Source organism: Benincasa hispida, chromosome 10 (genome assembly GCF_027475165.1).
Source record: "Benincasa hispida cultivar pf3 chromosome 10, pf3_genome.v1.1, whole genome shotgun sequence".
NCBI classification, from domain to species: domain Eukaryota; kingdom Viridiplantae; phylum Streptophyta; class Magnoliopsida; order Cucurbitales; family Cucurbitaceae; genus Benincasa; species Benincasa hispida.
In genome coordinates, this window is record NC_143487.1 from 8,169,434 (window position 1) to 8,186,221 (window position 16,788).

The 16,788-nt window shown below is 34.3% G+C and overlaps 2 protein-coding genes and 1 pseudogene across 3 annotated transcripts; 2 read left to right on the forward strand and 1 right to left on the reverse strand.

Annotated features, from left to right (window-relative positions):
* Positions 1-184: 184 nt before the first annotated feature.
* Positions 185-4,906, forward strand: LOC150033088 (uncharacterized; annotated as a pseudogene).
* A 4,538-nt stretch (positions 4,907-9,444) lies between these two features.
* Positions 9,445-12,682, forward strand: LOC120088476 (P-loop containing nucleoside triphosphate hydrolases superfamily protein). The gene is made up of 3 exons (XM_039045812.2): positions 9,445-10,871; positions 11,484-11,648; positions 11,736-12,682. The coding sequence occupies exons 1-3, from the start codon at positions 9,675-9,677 to the stop codon at positions 12,120-12,122; spliced, it is 1,749 nt and encodes a 582-aa protein (XP_038901740.1). The 5' UTR covers positions 9,445-9,674; the 3' UTR covers positions 12,123-12,682.
* On the reverse strand, positions 12,629-16,557 carry EDA3 (DnaJ/Hsp40 cysteine-rich domain superfamily protein). Of its 2 annotated transcripts, none has more exons than XM_039045813.2 (5): positions 16,345-16,557; positions 15,402-15,496; positions 14,737-14,896; positions 14,115-14,207; positions 12,629-13,062 (listed from the first exon to the last, which is right to left on the reverse strand). In XM_039045813.2, exons 1-5 carry the CDS (start codon positions 16,418-16,420, stop codon positions 12,932-12,934), a joined length of 555 nt encoding a protein of 184 aa, XP_038901741.1. In that variant the 5' UTR covers positions 16,421-16,557; the 3' UTR covers positions 12,629-12,931. The 2 variants fall into 2 exon arrangements, with proteins under 2 accessions (XP_038901741.1, XP_090161875.1); XM_090305749.1 differs by lacking the exon at positions 12,629-13,062 and adding an exon at positions 13,694-14,042 and having other exon boundaries at positions 16,345-16,505.
* Between the last annotated feature and the right edge of the window lie 231 nt (positions 16,558-16,788).

Genomic DNA, 16,788 nt, shown 5'->3' on the forward strand with positions numbered 1-16,788 from the left:
CTTGTTCATACAGGTGTTTGTAAACTACAGGACCCTACAAGATTTAGGGCATCAACCCCAACAAGATACATATCATAGTGTATCAATGATATTAGTCTATCATTTATAGATATTGTTTTCTATTTATTCTACTAGTCTAGAATGTCACGAGTTTAATTGTTGTTTCTTGTAGTGATTTGAAAATATGATTAAGCTCGCAATAATGGTGTTTCATAGTGGACAGTGGGATGATAAACATAATTACTTGAATTACAAGACTAAAGACATATTGGTTTATGAGATTATGTGTTTTGAGAGTTTTGTGAGTTTGATATTAAAGGAAATTCAATTGGATGCATTTATTTCTTCAATACAGTTATCGATCTTATTGGATTTTGGTATCGATAGCATTCAAACTGTGGTTGAAATTCATGAAGATAACGATGTTGCTTGGTTTTTGAATTTAGTTAAAGAACAAAGTACAAGACATCCATTAGTTGTTCATGCTGATGATATTCTTTTAGAAGGAGTTTCCAATAGTGGATTTAATAATTTTTTACGTGTCGTGTCTTCTTCTTCTCCCATTAGTGATGATTTTAACATCCTAACAGATGTTGACATTAGTAGCTTGTCTTTTATATTTGATTTGAAAGAGAAGGATATGTTTGCTAGTAAGGAAATAGTATCAAAGTATTTTTACTACATAGCTATAAAGAACAACTTTGAGATTAAGACTGTGAGATCAAATTTTAAAGTAATTGTGTTAAAGTGCTCTCAAGAAGATTGTAAATGGTATGTTCGTGCATCTTGTTATAAGGGTGGGGAACTATGGAAACTTAGGAAGTATATTTCTAATCATAGTTTTTCTATAAATGCTATTCAAACTTATCGTAGACAAGCATCTTCATCATTGATTGGTGACTGTATGATAAAAGATTTTAGTCGTAATGACCGTTTGACTCTAGATGATATTATGATTCACATGCGTACTAAATTTGGGGTAAATGTTAGCTACTATAAAGCTTGGAGGGCGAAAGAATATTGAAAGAACTCTTATACAAGAGTGCCTCTGAGTGGAAGCGGATCGTTCCAAACTCATTGTGACAGATTACCACATTTATAATCAACAGAACAAATATGCATTATACTACAAATTACCGGCATACTTTGAACAATAAATGACAAGAGAACAAGAAAACATACCAGTTGAAGAACACTTATTCACCAGAGACTCGCTCTCTCCAAACGAACTACTACTCTCGCTCTCGCTCCAAGCAATTATTCACCAAAACTCTGATAATCTACTCACGAACGACCTTCACACGAACACCGCAACAATGGGGATGACACCACCACTTAGAACCCTCGGTATTCTCGATGTGAGAATCTAAAGAATGGGCTCTGTTGGAGTTTGGTAGAGGGGAGGAGGATATGAAGATCGTATACAACGACCAAACAAGTGAGAGAAGGGTAGAGTCTATCATATAGACAATGCTTGATCGTTTAGAAGAAGGTATATGATCGTGTAGTAAATAGGTAGCGATCATATGGACGATCATTTAGTAATCGCTCGGTGCTAGACGATTGTTTAGTAAAACGTAGGCGGTCATTTAGAAGAGGTGCGCGTCTATATGATTGTGTAGTAACTTCGAGCTATCATATAGTCTCTTGGTTAGCTAAGCGATAGGCAGTATACACTTTTCTCGAGCAAATTCGATGATTTTTTTTAAAAATGAAAACGATTTTCATTTTATTCTTCAATTAGGAAAACTGAATCAAACCTCCCACTAACACACGGTTATGGAGAAAACAGCATCCAATTATCCCATAATTGTCCAATTAAAATCAATACATATAATCATATTATATTCATTAACATATAGTTTAATATCACATATAAACCATAATGTTTTCTCCTCCACTAGATATAAATCATATTTATATCCATTTTTCTCTAATTAATGTATCTCATACATAAAATCAATCATATCATATATAATCGAACTCCCTCTTGTCAATTTGAACATTTCAAACTAACCCAAAAGCTTATTCTCAACTTGAATCCATTGAGCTATCAAGAGGACATTATGGACCTATGGCTCGAAGCTCCAACGGTACGTGAATAGTTGACTAAACTCTTTAGCCACGAGATCCACCATCTGTTAACTGCCAGGAATTCCACTAAAGAGCGACGGCTGAACTCTTCTTACCATAGATATATTTCTGTGTCCATCAGATATAACCAATCAACAATACGATAACCCTTCACAGATGCTCGTAAGCACAGTTGGGCCAATTTACCGTTTTGCCCCTGTAGTTATATCTAACTCCTTAAGTACCACTGATCCCTCTAATGAACAATATAACATAGTCCTACTATGTGTGGACACCTCTCAGGCCATGAGAAGGTGTGTGGTGCCACATCGTTTAAGCCCAGGATCACCCCTTAAGGGAGCAATCTATCTATTTACCCCTACTTCGGGGAAGGAGTGAATTCCATCTTGTGTAGTTGAGTTCCCAGTTCCCAAATTATATGAATCCCCAAAGTGGTAGGTTTGATTTGGCGACCTGACCACTCGCACCCATGTAAATCAAAGAACCACCCTCAAAGGCAGGAGCTCCCAACTCACTCAGGATTGAGGTCATGTTACCTATGGTCATTCTAGTGAAATAAAGTCTCTGTCATGAACGACGTTATATAACAAGACGTTAACACATCGTAGTCAAGTCTTATACAAACTCTTTGTATAGGACGCCTCCGCTCGCATGTCCCCACATGAATGATCAAGATCAGACCATATGTAGCAAGTCGCAACACTTGTAACTATTTTACAAAGCAGGCCACACCCATAGCGTCACCAGGATAAGGTTTCCCTCATATATTCATATACTACAGACCATTTTGGTTATCACTTAAGACATGATCCACTTGTATGTCTCCACATACATGCTTAAGTTACATAATGACAACCAGGGATTTTAATTTATTGGTTTGTGATAAAACAAATAAAACATCAAATGTCAAAGACAATAAGTGAAGAAAATATCATATATTATACATCACAAGCGTTTGTTCAAAACTGTGTTTACAAATTATAGGACACGAGAGTTTAGGGCATCATCCTCAACAAATATATTATGAAGTCATTGAATGGTGATGCAAAGGAATCTTATGTCTTGACCCCAGAATTTTTTTATGAAGCTAAAAGAAATGAATCCAAGTTTGTTTTTTCCTGCTATCCTTTATATATCATCAATCAAGTTTTCAATGAGTATGTAATCAATATTTTATAGATTTGTTTAACTTATATGATCTATCAATGATGTTGGTCTAGCAGTGATAGATTTTATAGTAAATGAGTATATCATTGGTGTATCACTGATATTTTGTCTATAAGTGATAGATCTAATGTAAAACAGAATGTAACCATTCTTTGATATATCTTTTTTTTTTTAAAAAAACATCTTACTGCAGGTTCATTCACTACATATGAAATTGATTCTGAGGGACATTTTAAGTATTGTTTCATGGCAATTAGATCGTGTATTGAGGGGTGAAAATATTGTAGGCCAAACATATCAGTTAACGACACCTTTTTGAAATGTAAATATGGTGGAACTCTTTTGACGACGTCAACAATTGATGGTAATAGTCAGATTTTTCCTCTTGCCTTTAATATTGTAGACACCGAGAATGATGCATCATGGAGATGGTTTTTTGATAAAACAAAGAGAAGTTTAAGGGATCTAGAAGGTTTAGTTATTATATCTATTCAAAATTTAAGTATTCCAAAAGGTGTTCAAAATGTTTTTCCAACGGCTGAATATTTGTTTGCAACACCTTTTGAGAAGTTTGAAGTTGACATATAAGGACTCTTATATCGATAATATGTTTTTTAGATGTAGAAAAACATATACTATTGTTGAGTTTAAGTTGAATATGAGATGGATGGAGGCTATATATCCTCACATACGAGACTGTCTTAGTAATGTTGGTTTCGAGAAGTGGGCTCGTGCATATTGTAGAAGGAGAAGATATCAGATGATGACTACAAACATTTCAAAATGTTTAAATGCAGTTCTAAAAGAGCTTTGAGATTTACTTGTGGCATCACTACTCGATTCAATCAGACAATTACTTCAAAAATGGTTTTATTATAAAAGTAAAGCTACATATTGTATGAAATCTGTTTTGACTAGTTGGGCTGAGGGGAAACTACAAACACAACATCATATATCAAGAAGCTTCACGGTAAGAGTTACTTGTTTTCATGGGTAATATAGCACAATTTATCAGTGATTGAGTTCTATCAGTGATAGACTTCTATCACTGATAGACTTAGATAGTTGGATCTTAATTATTTTCTTGTCTATATGTCATTTTTCTCAGGCTAATGCAATTAATGATGTTGAATTTCAAGTAATTGATGGATGCAATCATTTTATGGTACATATAGATTCCAAACCATGTACTTGTCATGTTCAGGGTCTTGATAAAATTCCATGTGCCCATGCACTTGCTGTTATTCGTGGACGCAACATGGATACTTACCCATTTGTTCATAAGTATTTTTTTACAAGCACTTTGATTTCATGTTATGCTGGTTCTGTTCATCTAGTTGGGAACCATGCTAATTGGAAGCCTATAGGGATTGACATGAGTATATTACCTCCAGTTGTTAAACGTTCAGTAGACCGACCTCAAAAACAAAGAATATTATCAATTAGCGAGCAAAAAAGTCAGATAAAGTGCAGTCGTTGTCATCTTGTTGATCATAATTGTAAAACCTGTAAATTTACCCCATTTATACCTTCACTTTTTTTTGCTTTTTCATGCACCATTTTTTATCTTTTTTCATATACATTCATTTCTTCCTCCTTGTCTTCAATCTTCTGTAATATATTATATAAGTGTAGCAATGCATAAAACTGTAGATGTCAATATACTTTTTTTATGTTACTGTTGGACTCCAATAAAAAGATTACAACATTCTATCAGTGATAGAAACCTATCACTGATAGCCTTTAATGAGCAGCACACTTGAAGATAAAATAGAATAGCAATAACCTACTATTTAACTAGATGGGTACCTTTTTTCCTTCAACAATATGGGCTTCTTCTATTTCCTTCTCTTTCTCACGATTTTGTTCATGCATCTGTAGATAGTATGTTGTCAGTAAACTATATTTACTTTATATAGTAGTCTATCATTAGAAAAAAAAACAAAAAAATAAAAGAACTAGAAGACTTTAATAATTTTACCTCTTTCTCCTTGGCATAAGTAGTTACATATTCAACTACTTTGTCAATATTAACATCAACATCGACATCTATCATTTCTAAACTCATAGATGGAGGATGATTCTTGTCAAAGCACTCTTGAGCTTGTCTTTCACTTTTCTTTACAATTTCCATTAGAAAATGTAATAAAGTGAGAATCTCCATTTGTCCTTTTTTAAGATCTTCAACATTTTTTTTTGTGTTTCCTTTTAAGACCTTCAATATTTTCTTATAAAGAAGATATTTTTTCTCGAATCTTTTTATCTTTTTCTACAACAGTTTCTCCTTCCTCCAATCTTTTTTTCCTCCATTTTCATATATTTTTTGAAGTATTCTAATGTCATTTCTTCTTTTGATGCAACAATAGGAACTAAATGGAGCTGAAAACATAATATTTAGTTAGTACTTACTGTATACATAATACCTTCTTTTTATGAGATTTGAAATACTCATATAATCATAGTTAAGAGTTATCATTGACATAGTTTAATGAGATCATATCAATGATGTGGGCCTATCACTGATAGACCCTATTACTAATAGACCAATATCACTGATATAGTCTATCTATCTGTGATATTGGTCTATCATTGATAAACTATGTTGCTGATAGACTCCTTCCCTAGGTTTATTTGTGTGTTTCAATAGATATAATACTTCTATCACCGATAGATCAATGTAATTGATAGACTTGTATCACAATAAATAATGAAAAAAATTAGAAACTTACATTTCGTTCCGAGAAGATGTTGTCATTAAGATCTTGCCAATTTGGTTGCTTTGTTTTTTCCCAATTCAAGATTCTTGGAAAGCCATCTCCTATTCTTTTTGCGAACCCCTCAGAAAGTTTAGGAAGTATTTCATATGCCCAATAAGCTAAAACTACGGGGAATCTTTGCAGATATGCAGCTGGTTTGTTTTTACTCTTAATAGATCTCTTAAAAAACTCGATGGTAAGACAATAAGACAGACTTCCCCATGGATAATTCCTAAACTTCTCCTCATCATTTAACATCTTGACATGATTCCAATCCACACAATTATGACGTTGTTTTGGAATCAACAAGTTTTCTAGCAAATAAAGATTGGCAAGTTTTGCTATTTTTCTTTCATCACTGTAGTGATTAGAAAAATAATCAAATGCACTATTCACATTTTCTCTAGTGATGCTAGTATAATTTCTAAAAATTCTTGTCTAATTTATGAATCTTTTTCTTTAGTTTCATGTAAAATATCTTCAACAGGGTATTCATCACAATTTAATCCAGTAATTAAACAAAAATTCCTCAACCCAAACTCTACTATGTTACCTTCAATGTTGAAAAGAAGAACAATGTTATCAGTAAAGATACATTGTTTTCTAATCAAATGTGCTAGAAGTTGTAAAAGTACTTTGGACATTTTTAAACCTAGCAAATGCCTAAATGGTCCTTCCTTAAATTAAGATAGACACGTAGAATATAAACTCATAATATAGTCTATCATTTCCAACTTGACATAAACTGTGACTTTCAAAGTGGAGTTCCAAATTTCTTTAGTGACTTTTTTTTTTGCCTATTTAAACAAAAAAGAAAATATATGTTATAAATATTCTAAAGAACAACTTAGAAATAGATATATAGTAAATATATAGTTAATACCTTCTCTTTTTTCATCTTTTTTTTTTTTTTTTTTTTTTTTTGCTTGATGGTTCTTCAACTTCTAAGGTTCTTTTTGCTCCTTTTTTTGTTGTTTGCTTTCCATAATTGTCAATCTCTTAGAATAGTAATAACCACTTCAGTCAACAGACTAAACACTTCAAGTTTATCGTTATGGAGTTGATAACTTATAGACTTGAAGTAGTGAAATCTATCAATGTTAAACTTATCACTAGCACGTTTCTATCATTGATAGACTAGAAATGGTGAAATCTACCAGTGATAAATATTCTAAAGAACAATTTAGAAATAGATATATAGTAAATGTATAGTTAATACCTTCTCTTTTTTTATCTTTTTTTTTTTTTTTGCTCGATGGTTCTTCAACTATTAAGGTTCTTTTTGCCCCTGTTTTTCGTTTTTTGCTTTCCATAATTGTCAATCTATTATAATAGTAATGACCACTTCAGTTAACAACCTAAACACTTCAAGTTTATCATTTATGGAGCTGATAACTTATAGACTTGAAGTAGTGAAATCTATCAATGTTAAACTTATCACTGGCACGTTTTTATCATTGATAGACTTGAAATGGTGAAGTCTACTAGTGATAAATATTACAAAAAAAAACTTAGAAATAGATATATAGTACATATATAGTTAATACCTTCTCTTTTTTTCATTTTTTTTTTTGCTTGATGTTTTTTCAACTTCTAAGGTTCTTTTTGCCCCATTTTTGTTTTGTTGTTTGCTTTTCATAATTGTCAATCTGTTAGAATAGTAATAACCACTTCAGTTAATAAACTAAACACTTCAAGTTTATCATTTATGGAGCTGATAACTTATAGACTTGAAGTAGTGAAATCTATCAATGTTAAACTTATCATTGACACGTTTCTATCATTGATAGACTTGAAGTGGTGAAGTCTACCAGTGATAAATATTCTAAAAAACAACTTAGAAATAGATATATAGTAAATATATAGTTAATACCCTTTCTTTTTTCATCTTTTTTTTTTTTTTTTTTGCTTTATGGTTCTTCAACTTCTAAGGTTCTTTTTGTCCCCTTTTTTGTTGTTGTTTGCTTTCTATAATTGTCCTGTTAGAGTAGTAGTAACCACTTCAGTTAACAAACTAAATACTTCAAGTTTATCATTTATGGAGCTGATAACTTATAGACTTGAAGTAGTGAAATCTATCAATGTTAAACTTATCATTGACACGTTTCTACCATTGATAGACTTGAAATGGTGAAGTCTACCAGTGATAATCTTATCATTGATAGACTTCACCACTTTAAGTGTATCAATGATAGAAACTTATCACAGATAGACTATAATCAACAACATATTCGAAGTTTAAAAGCAGGCTAGCAATAGTCTATCAATTAAACAACAAATAAACATAAATGAAACTATAATTTTTCTTCATTTTTATGGAAAATAAATCCAATTTGCTCCAAGCTATCAATGATAGCAACGTATCAATAGCAAACACTAATTAACAAAATAATAATAATAATAATAATAATAACAAACAATAGTGAAATTGTACATTTACTTACATTGCATGAATATACATTTAACGTCCATTATGTATATCAGTGATAGGATTTATCACTGATCAACTCAAATCAACAATACCAATGAAAAATAAAAAAAATAAACCAAGCATTTACTTACTCATGAAAAACAAAAAATAAGTTCAACATTCTTCAAGTTTATTGGTGACAGAAATCTATCACCAACAGACCCCAAATAGAAACACATTTGTTTATCAGTGATAGCAACATATCAATAGAAAACATTAATCAACAAAAAATAAAAAAAATAACAAACAACAGTGAATATATATTGAAGACAAACAATAACAAAATTTAAAGCCCCGATAATAAATAACAACAATAATAACAAATAGCAGCAGTAAGGATTCAAGTTTATTGGTGACAAAAATATATCACTGATAGACCTCAAACAAAAACACATTTGAAGTTTAAAGCACATAAACAATAATCAAACAACTAAACAACGAAAAAGGAGAAAAAAAAACAACAATTATGCAACTATACTTTTTGTTACCTTTGAATGTGATTCTGCAGTCGTATTCAGTGAATAATCGTCGATGACAGTAGGATTCTTTTTTTATTTGGAGATTTTAAAAGATAGGGTTAGGGTTTTGAAGAAGACCGAACAAAAATAGTAGAATGAGTCGATTGAAGAAGATAGTAGAAATGTCAATTTTAATGAATATTCGTCGATTGAAAATCTGGAGAATTTGAAGATCGGGTTAGGGATATTTGAAGATTGGGTTAGGGCTACTACAAATTTTCTTGCTTTTACGCTAAACAAAGAACACGGGTCGTGGATTCATGGGCTAGAAGGATAAGGATATGGGGTTATGGGCCTATTATATTCCATGGGCTTTTTAGTCTTTTTATATGGATTGTACTTAAATTTGTCTATATTTATAATTTGTTTTGGTTAATGCTATATTTACAATTAGTTTGACCCAATAATTTATGTTTCCAAGTAGAATTATAAAGATTTAAATTTTAATTTTTTTAAAAAATGAAAGGGACTAGATCTATAATTTAACCTAATTTAGCTTGGCTTAAGACAAAGTCAGCACTAATTAAAGGAAAAAGAAGATGGAAAATGGTACTTAGAGAAGTTACGACGTCGTACCATTCGTTGTTCTAACAGTGTCTTCACCGGCTTAAACCCTAAACCCTGTGAAGTGAAGTGAAGCGAACAGGGAAGGAGAAAACCGCCGAACAAATGCTGATTACTCGAAAGCTTTCTGCTTCGAACCTCAAATCCTTTCTTTCTCTGCGTTCCGTTTCCCTTTCTCTGAGTTCGCAGTTGTTTTCTTCACCTCTCTGCTTAAACCCACCAATCCTTTTCCCACATCCTTCAACTCTTCCGCGTTCTTTCTCTTCGAAACCCACACCACCAGAAGCTTCGAATCTCACTCGTGATGGCAACTACGACGAAGCCACTTCCCGATTCTCCCTCGTCTGCCCTGGCTGTGGAGTTCACATGCAAGACACCAATCCCAAGCATCCTGGCTTCTTCGTCAAACCCTCGAGAAAAGATCCCAACTATCGCCTCCTTACCCATCTCGTGCCCGTCGATGATGAATCTGAATGCTCCGAATTTCTCAAGAGAGGCCTCGTAATCGACCCTGAAAATCAGAAAACTGAAGAGAATGTGATCGAGCAGCCCCAGAAGCCAACTGTGTGCTCGCGGTGCCACTCATTAAGGCATTATGGGAAGGTAAAGGATCCTTCAGTGGAGAATTTGCTGCCGGATTTTGATTTCGATCATACCATCGGTAGGAGACTGGTGTCAACTACGGGAACCCGATCTGTTGTTATGATCGTCGTTGATGCTACAGATTTTGATGGCTCATTCCCAAAGAAGGTCGCGAACTTAGTCTCGGCGACTATTGAGGACAATTCAGCTGCCTGGAAACAGGGGAAATCAGGGAATGTGCCTAGAGTGGTGCTTGTAGTGACGAAAATAGATTTGCTACCTAGCTCTATATCACCAACGAGATTTGAGCATTGGGTGAGGCAGAGAGCGAGAGAGGGAGGAATCAACAAGATAACGAGTTTGCATATGGTGAGTGCGGTTAGAGATTGGGGGCTGAAAAATTTGGTGGAGGATGTAATTGATTTGGTTGGGGCGAGAGGAAATGTGTGGGCGATTGGAGCACAAAATGCTGGGAAAAGCACGCTGATTAATTCAATAGGAAAGCATGTCGGTGGGAAGATCACGCAGTTGACTGAAGCACCAGTTCCTGGAACAACGTTGGGGATAATCAGAATGGAGGGAATTTTTCCAGGTCAAGCAAGATTGTTTGATACTCCTGGGCTTCTCAATCCTCATCAGATTACTACGAGATTGACAAGGGAAGAGCAGAAGCTTGTTCACATCAGCAAGGAATTGAAGCCGAGGACTTACAGGATTAAGGTAACGAAATTGATTTTTTATGATTCCTGTCTCATGCTTGAAACTTAATGGCTGCTCCACTATCATTGAATCTGTTATGAAATCGACAAATAAAGATTAAAAAAAAAAGCTACATCTATCTGGGAAGAGAGAACATTTTATTATTAGAGAGAATAGTTTAGATTATAGATTTGAAGTGTCTCTAGAATTAAAAAGTTAATATAACACACTTCTCTAAACCTTAGGATAAAAAACGTAAATAAGATAAATATGACAAATACAAATACAACTTACATATTCCACCATATTATAGATCAGTGAAACTCCGTAATTGGTCATTCATTCTTTTGAGTTTTAGTTTCAGAGAAGATACGGTTTTGGGAGGAGTAGGGTATGTTATTGATTAAAGGATACATGATATAACTAACATGAAAAACTATGACATCACATGATTTTTTAGTTCGGTTACTTGGAACTAAAATTGTGACTGGATGGCAAAATGGTATAATACTATATAATGATGCTGAAATTGTGAGTATAAAGTTTCTACTTTCAATTTGATCTTCTATAGACAAACCATTTTCAGCAAGAAATGTGGTAGAGATTTCAAAATTTTGGTGTTGCTTTTTATAGGTTGGTCATACAATCCATGTTGCCGGCCTCATGAGGCTAGATGTGGAAGAAACAAGTGTGGATACGATTTATGTTACTGTGTGGGCATCTCCATATCTTCCATTACACATGGGGAAAACAGAAAATGCAAGCAAAATACAGGACCATTTTGGGAATCAGTTGCAGGTACTACTATTTGCACTAGTTAGTTTGATAATAAACATATAGGAGGATCATTTTGTGGATATTCATTTGTTTCTTGCTTTTCTTCAGCCACCTATAGGCAAAGATCGAGTTGCAGAATTAGGAAAATGGGTGAGAAGGGAATTTCGTGTTTGTGGAAGTAGTTGGGATTCAAGTTGTGTAGATGCTGCTGCAGCTGGCCTCGGTTGGTTCGCCATTGGACTAAAAGGAGAGGCAGTCTTAAGCATATGGACTTACGAGGGGGTCGAGGTTGTTATACGAAGTTCTGTCATTCCGTACAGATCAAACTTCTTTGAAGATGCTGGATTTACAATCTCCAAAATTGTCTCCAAGGCTGATCAGGTAGCAACTAAACCACTTGATCAACGTGAAAAGAAGAAAAAGGGTGACCCTAAAGTTCATGTGCTGGCTGAAACATCAGTCTCGAAAGCTCGCTCAGACTATGATTCTGCTTAAATTTTGTAGCATTGTACAGAAAGTGATCCACATCAATGTACAAGTATGGTGTTTGATGGAATTTATGCTGAGAAATGGCAATGCAAGCATCATCAAGCCTTTCAAGCGGTGATAAGTTTCTTGGATTCGTGCGACTTTCACCTCCAGTATATTTACTTCATATTCATGACGTATATGAGGTGGTGTAAAACTACAATGCCTGTGAAGATCATCACACTCCCTAAGTAAGTTGCGTCATATCAGAGAATGATATATTAAATCCACAGCTTCCTTTTCAAGGAAGGCTTTAGCTTCTGTATTCATTGCGGGAGGCAGTTGCAACACCTAGAATGGATAGTAATTATAAACTTGAGGAATTGATGGTTTCCTCTGCGACTTTGCAGCCCCAAAAGTTGAGAGTCGCGGTTTTACCTTCTGTAGTCAGGTCGTACATGTCTTTTCAAAATCCATCAAGATTCATTCCTAGTTTTTCTTCAAATTTATTTTCTATTCTTTGTTCCCTTTCATTTGCAATAACCCTGATTTCATATATATAATAAAAGTTGAACTTGGTTTGACCATGCTTTGTGATGAGGTCAGAACAGTGTGATTTTCGTGTATTTTTTTGGTATAAACAATATGCATTTGGCGATTAGAAGAGACTGTAAACAGGATCGCCATCTAACTTTGTAGCTATGTTTTTCCACTCACTGAACTCTGTCATGAAGCAACCATGACAAAAGCCGCAATTTAGTAACTTATACCAGCTAGAAACAAGTTATAAATCTACTACCATCTATGGACATGGACCCAAATTTGCAAAGAGGTGTTCAAGAATTTGGTAATAAGCGACCATTGTACATCTTATCAAGCAATTTTCGTGCGTCAGGCCTTCTTAGGAGACCTTTGTTGTTTGGTAAACCAGTTCCTAGACAAACAGGACATACAAGTTTTCCTCTACCTGCCACAATGAAATTTGAAATTAGTACAAAGGGTAAGAGATGAACACATATATTGGAAGTTTAAATTTGATACAATTCAAATCCATATGAATCAAAATTTTAAATCTCGTGCCTTTTGTAATCAGTCAACACCTGATATTGACGTTCAATAACACATTACGAATGATAAATGCAACAAAAAAAACACAATGCCTAAGGAACAGAAGTCCACCATTTCCTACTTGTCGGCATTTTCTGTAAATTAGGATCGAAAATTACAGAATTTTGGTTATTGTAAAAGGGTCAAGCTTGCTATCTCACAGAAGATCAAACGATCATCGACTCAAATATTTATAGTGGCAACATAATAAATTTGGTGAAGCACAATGACCAAATTTAGATTGGTACTTCAAGATTATCGTTAAGCCTAGATGAAACAACATATTTCTTCTTTCTACTGTTAGCATATTAAAGATCATCATTAGCTGAACTCATGTATTCCGCTGCTTTAGAAATAGCTAAGTGAATGATCAACCAAGATTCTTTCTTCAGATTCAGGATATGGATTTGAAAGCCGGCTCAACAGCATATTGACGTCCAAGGAATGTTTTAGTTTTAATATTTATATCCGTGTCCCTTGTTAGTTTCACATTGGAGGGAGGAAAGAAAAAATAATCTTAGCTTAAAAACAAACACCAAAAGATGTGTATACAAGTAGTTTAAGGACGATAACTTAAACCCGAGCCCCAATATTACTTCCCCAATAAGTGACGGTTATTCCAAAAAAAAATTGCTATCTGCACAAGTTGTACTTGTCATATGAGCGTTTGACCTTGAAATCTAACTAGACATGATTGATCATACGAGAACATGGTGAACCAAAACGTTCACCATCTGCAAAGGTCTAAATTTCTGGATATGAATCTGAGAGAGAGAGAGACATCTCACGGCTATAGCATTACAAGAGGGCATTGCTTTCCAACAGACGTGAAGTATCAAACTGAAACCATGCAAATATATGAAGCATTCTTGATGAGAACATCATAATTTATACACAGAGATGAGTACTTACCATAACAATTTGGACATTCTGTAAACTCATAGACATCTTTAGCCCGTTTTCTGTTAAGAGCTTTCCATTTCCCTGTACCACCGCACATGTCACCTAAAACGAAGAACAGTAAGCATCCCACGGGAAATAGGGAGCACAGATATATGAAACTAATTTTAAAAAATTATTAGACAAAAAAACAGTTACGGCAAGTAAAATGGAAAAAATAATAAATGTATGTTCTCATCAAACTCCTATACACCTTTTAGCAAGGAAAAATTACGCATTACTTTTCAACGGGGAAGATAAGAAATGAGAAAAAGGAAAGGAGTATTTTAACTCCAAAGATAAGCTCATATATGGAAGTACTTGATGAATTATTTTTTGCAAGAATTAGAATACTTGAGTTATGAAAAGAATGCCAAAATGATATAAGTGGTTACCAGAATAAACAAATAACTTTTCTTTACCAAAAATATTTTATTCCCAAGTTCGTATGGTTCATTTCGTTGACTTCTAGATGTTATAAGGCCATGAAGAAGCTCAATACTTTTAAATCACAAGCCCTTCATGAAAGGAGAGTAAAAATTATATCTAACGACCAAAAGGTGTTATGTCTAATAAATCAAAAAGCCCTGCTTACAAAGTACGGCACCACTTCCTCCACAATTTCGGCACACAGGTTTTCCATCCATGGTATTTGCAATAGCTTCAGTCCCTGTGCCCCCATAATTCTTTAACAATGTCACAGAGGAACATAAACATGTGAGGCACCATCGACGAGAAATCAAGTTTTGAGTTCCCTGTGGTAAATAAAAGTTGTTCTATATTACTAATTGGAAGATAAAAACGTAGTAACCTACTTAAGACTACACATTAATGAAGCTATACGTTTTCATTCCCAATGCTGTCACAAAGAGATCAGGTTATATTCTTAAAAGGTCTAATCACAGAAAAACTTGCAAATTCATTTAAGGTGTCACTTTCTAAAGGATGGTTAACTGGTTGAAAAACTGATGAGAAAATCTACAAGGCTTTTGAACCTTGTCATATTCCAATGGAATTATACATTTATCGGCCACCCACATTTGAAAATTCGGAAGGCTCTGACGCAAGCCATGTCGAAAGACGCATATCATGTGAGGAACTACGCAAGTGTATATGAGCTAAACTTGTTGCTTAACCAGTGAAGCGTTGTGGTTGTAAATTATAGGTACAAGGAGGAAACTGAAGCACGTATCACTAACATGAATAAGTTGTTACACAGAAAGAAAGCTAAAAAGACAAATAAGTAACCAAGATCCTTACCTTCAGCGGTTTTGACGGTGGATTTGAAACTCCAGTACTGCAGCTTTCACCGTCAGATTTTGATGTCACATGAAGTACAACAGGCTTTGAGTTAGCTGTTGAGTTCAGGAGAATGAGGATCAAAACTTTTCTATAGAATGATCAGCATGTTTAACACAGATCAATACAAAGAAATGTCAGATTAGTACAAGGACCAGAAAATACTGTTATGAATCCAACACTACTACCAAAACATTTCATCATGTTATGCAATCTTAACTTAACCTTCTAAATTCTAATTTACTGTAAACCTTCTATTCTTTCGAAGGAGATCTGATCAACCACCCAATAAGATACAACTTAAAAATAGACCATGAAAAATATATACCCCTTTGGAAACGAGATAAAAGATAACTTGGTAGTAAACTTGTAGTACTATCGCTCGTGGTTAACCAGCTCAGTACGATAGTTTTATCACAGAGCATTAAAGGAAGACGATTAAAAGCGAATCGGGTGGCACAAAACTTTTCACAACTCAAGATTAAGATAGTCCGAAATAACAATTGGAGATGGGGATGACAAACGCCGCAACAAAACTCAATGAGAAAGGGATAAGATTACACAAACAGTCCACCGAAGTGAAAGAAACGAAGGAAAATCAGCTAATCAACCAAAAAGAAAACGCGCATCTGCTGATAATTCAGAAATTCAGTATACATACGTGAATGGGCATAACAGAAAACAAACACAAGAATATCCATATAGTTTAAAGAGATGAATAAATACAGAGGAAATTATGTACTCCGGCGGAAAACATTGAGCAGAGGAGATTAAACCCCTCAACGAAATACAAGTATGCAACAATGCACGTTTCAGGATAGTCGACAATTGGGCATAACACCAAGCAAGTTGCAGAGGATAGAGGAGAGAGAGAGAGAGCGAGAAAGGGAGAGAGAGTGCTCACGGTGGTATAAGGAAGGTGTAGAGGCGGAAGACGGGCGCAGGGGAATGGCCGATAGATGAGAAGAAGACGCCATCATCTTCTCTCTGCTCTGCGCCACTCGATCTGCTACTCTATACTCTTAATTAGCGAAGTGCCATGATTCAATAGGGCGTGTTAAGCTCAAGTGAAGCAAGAGTAGTAAACTCCACTTATCCAACAAGGTGGTGGCTCCCACTACTAAAGAAATATCAATTTTTATATTTTATCAACTTCTTACCATATAGATTCACAATTTCTAGACTTCGTAATTCTTTTCTTTTCACCATTTCACTCTTTACTCCAAATACCCCGTTACATGTTTCCATGGAATGAATTCACATTTCATTTTAATTCATGAAAAATAAAAACATAAAAAAGGTTAAAAATTATTTTTTGTCCCTAAACTTTCATGAAAGTAACAATTTA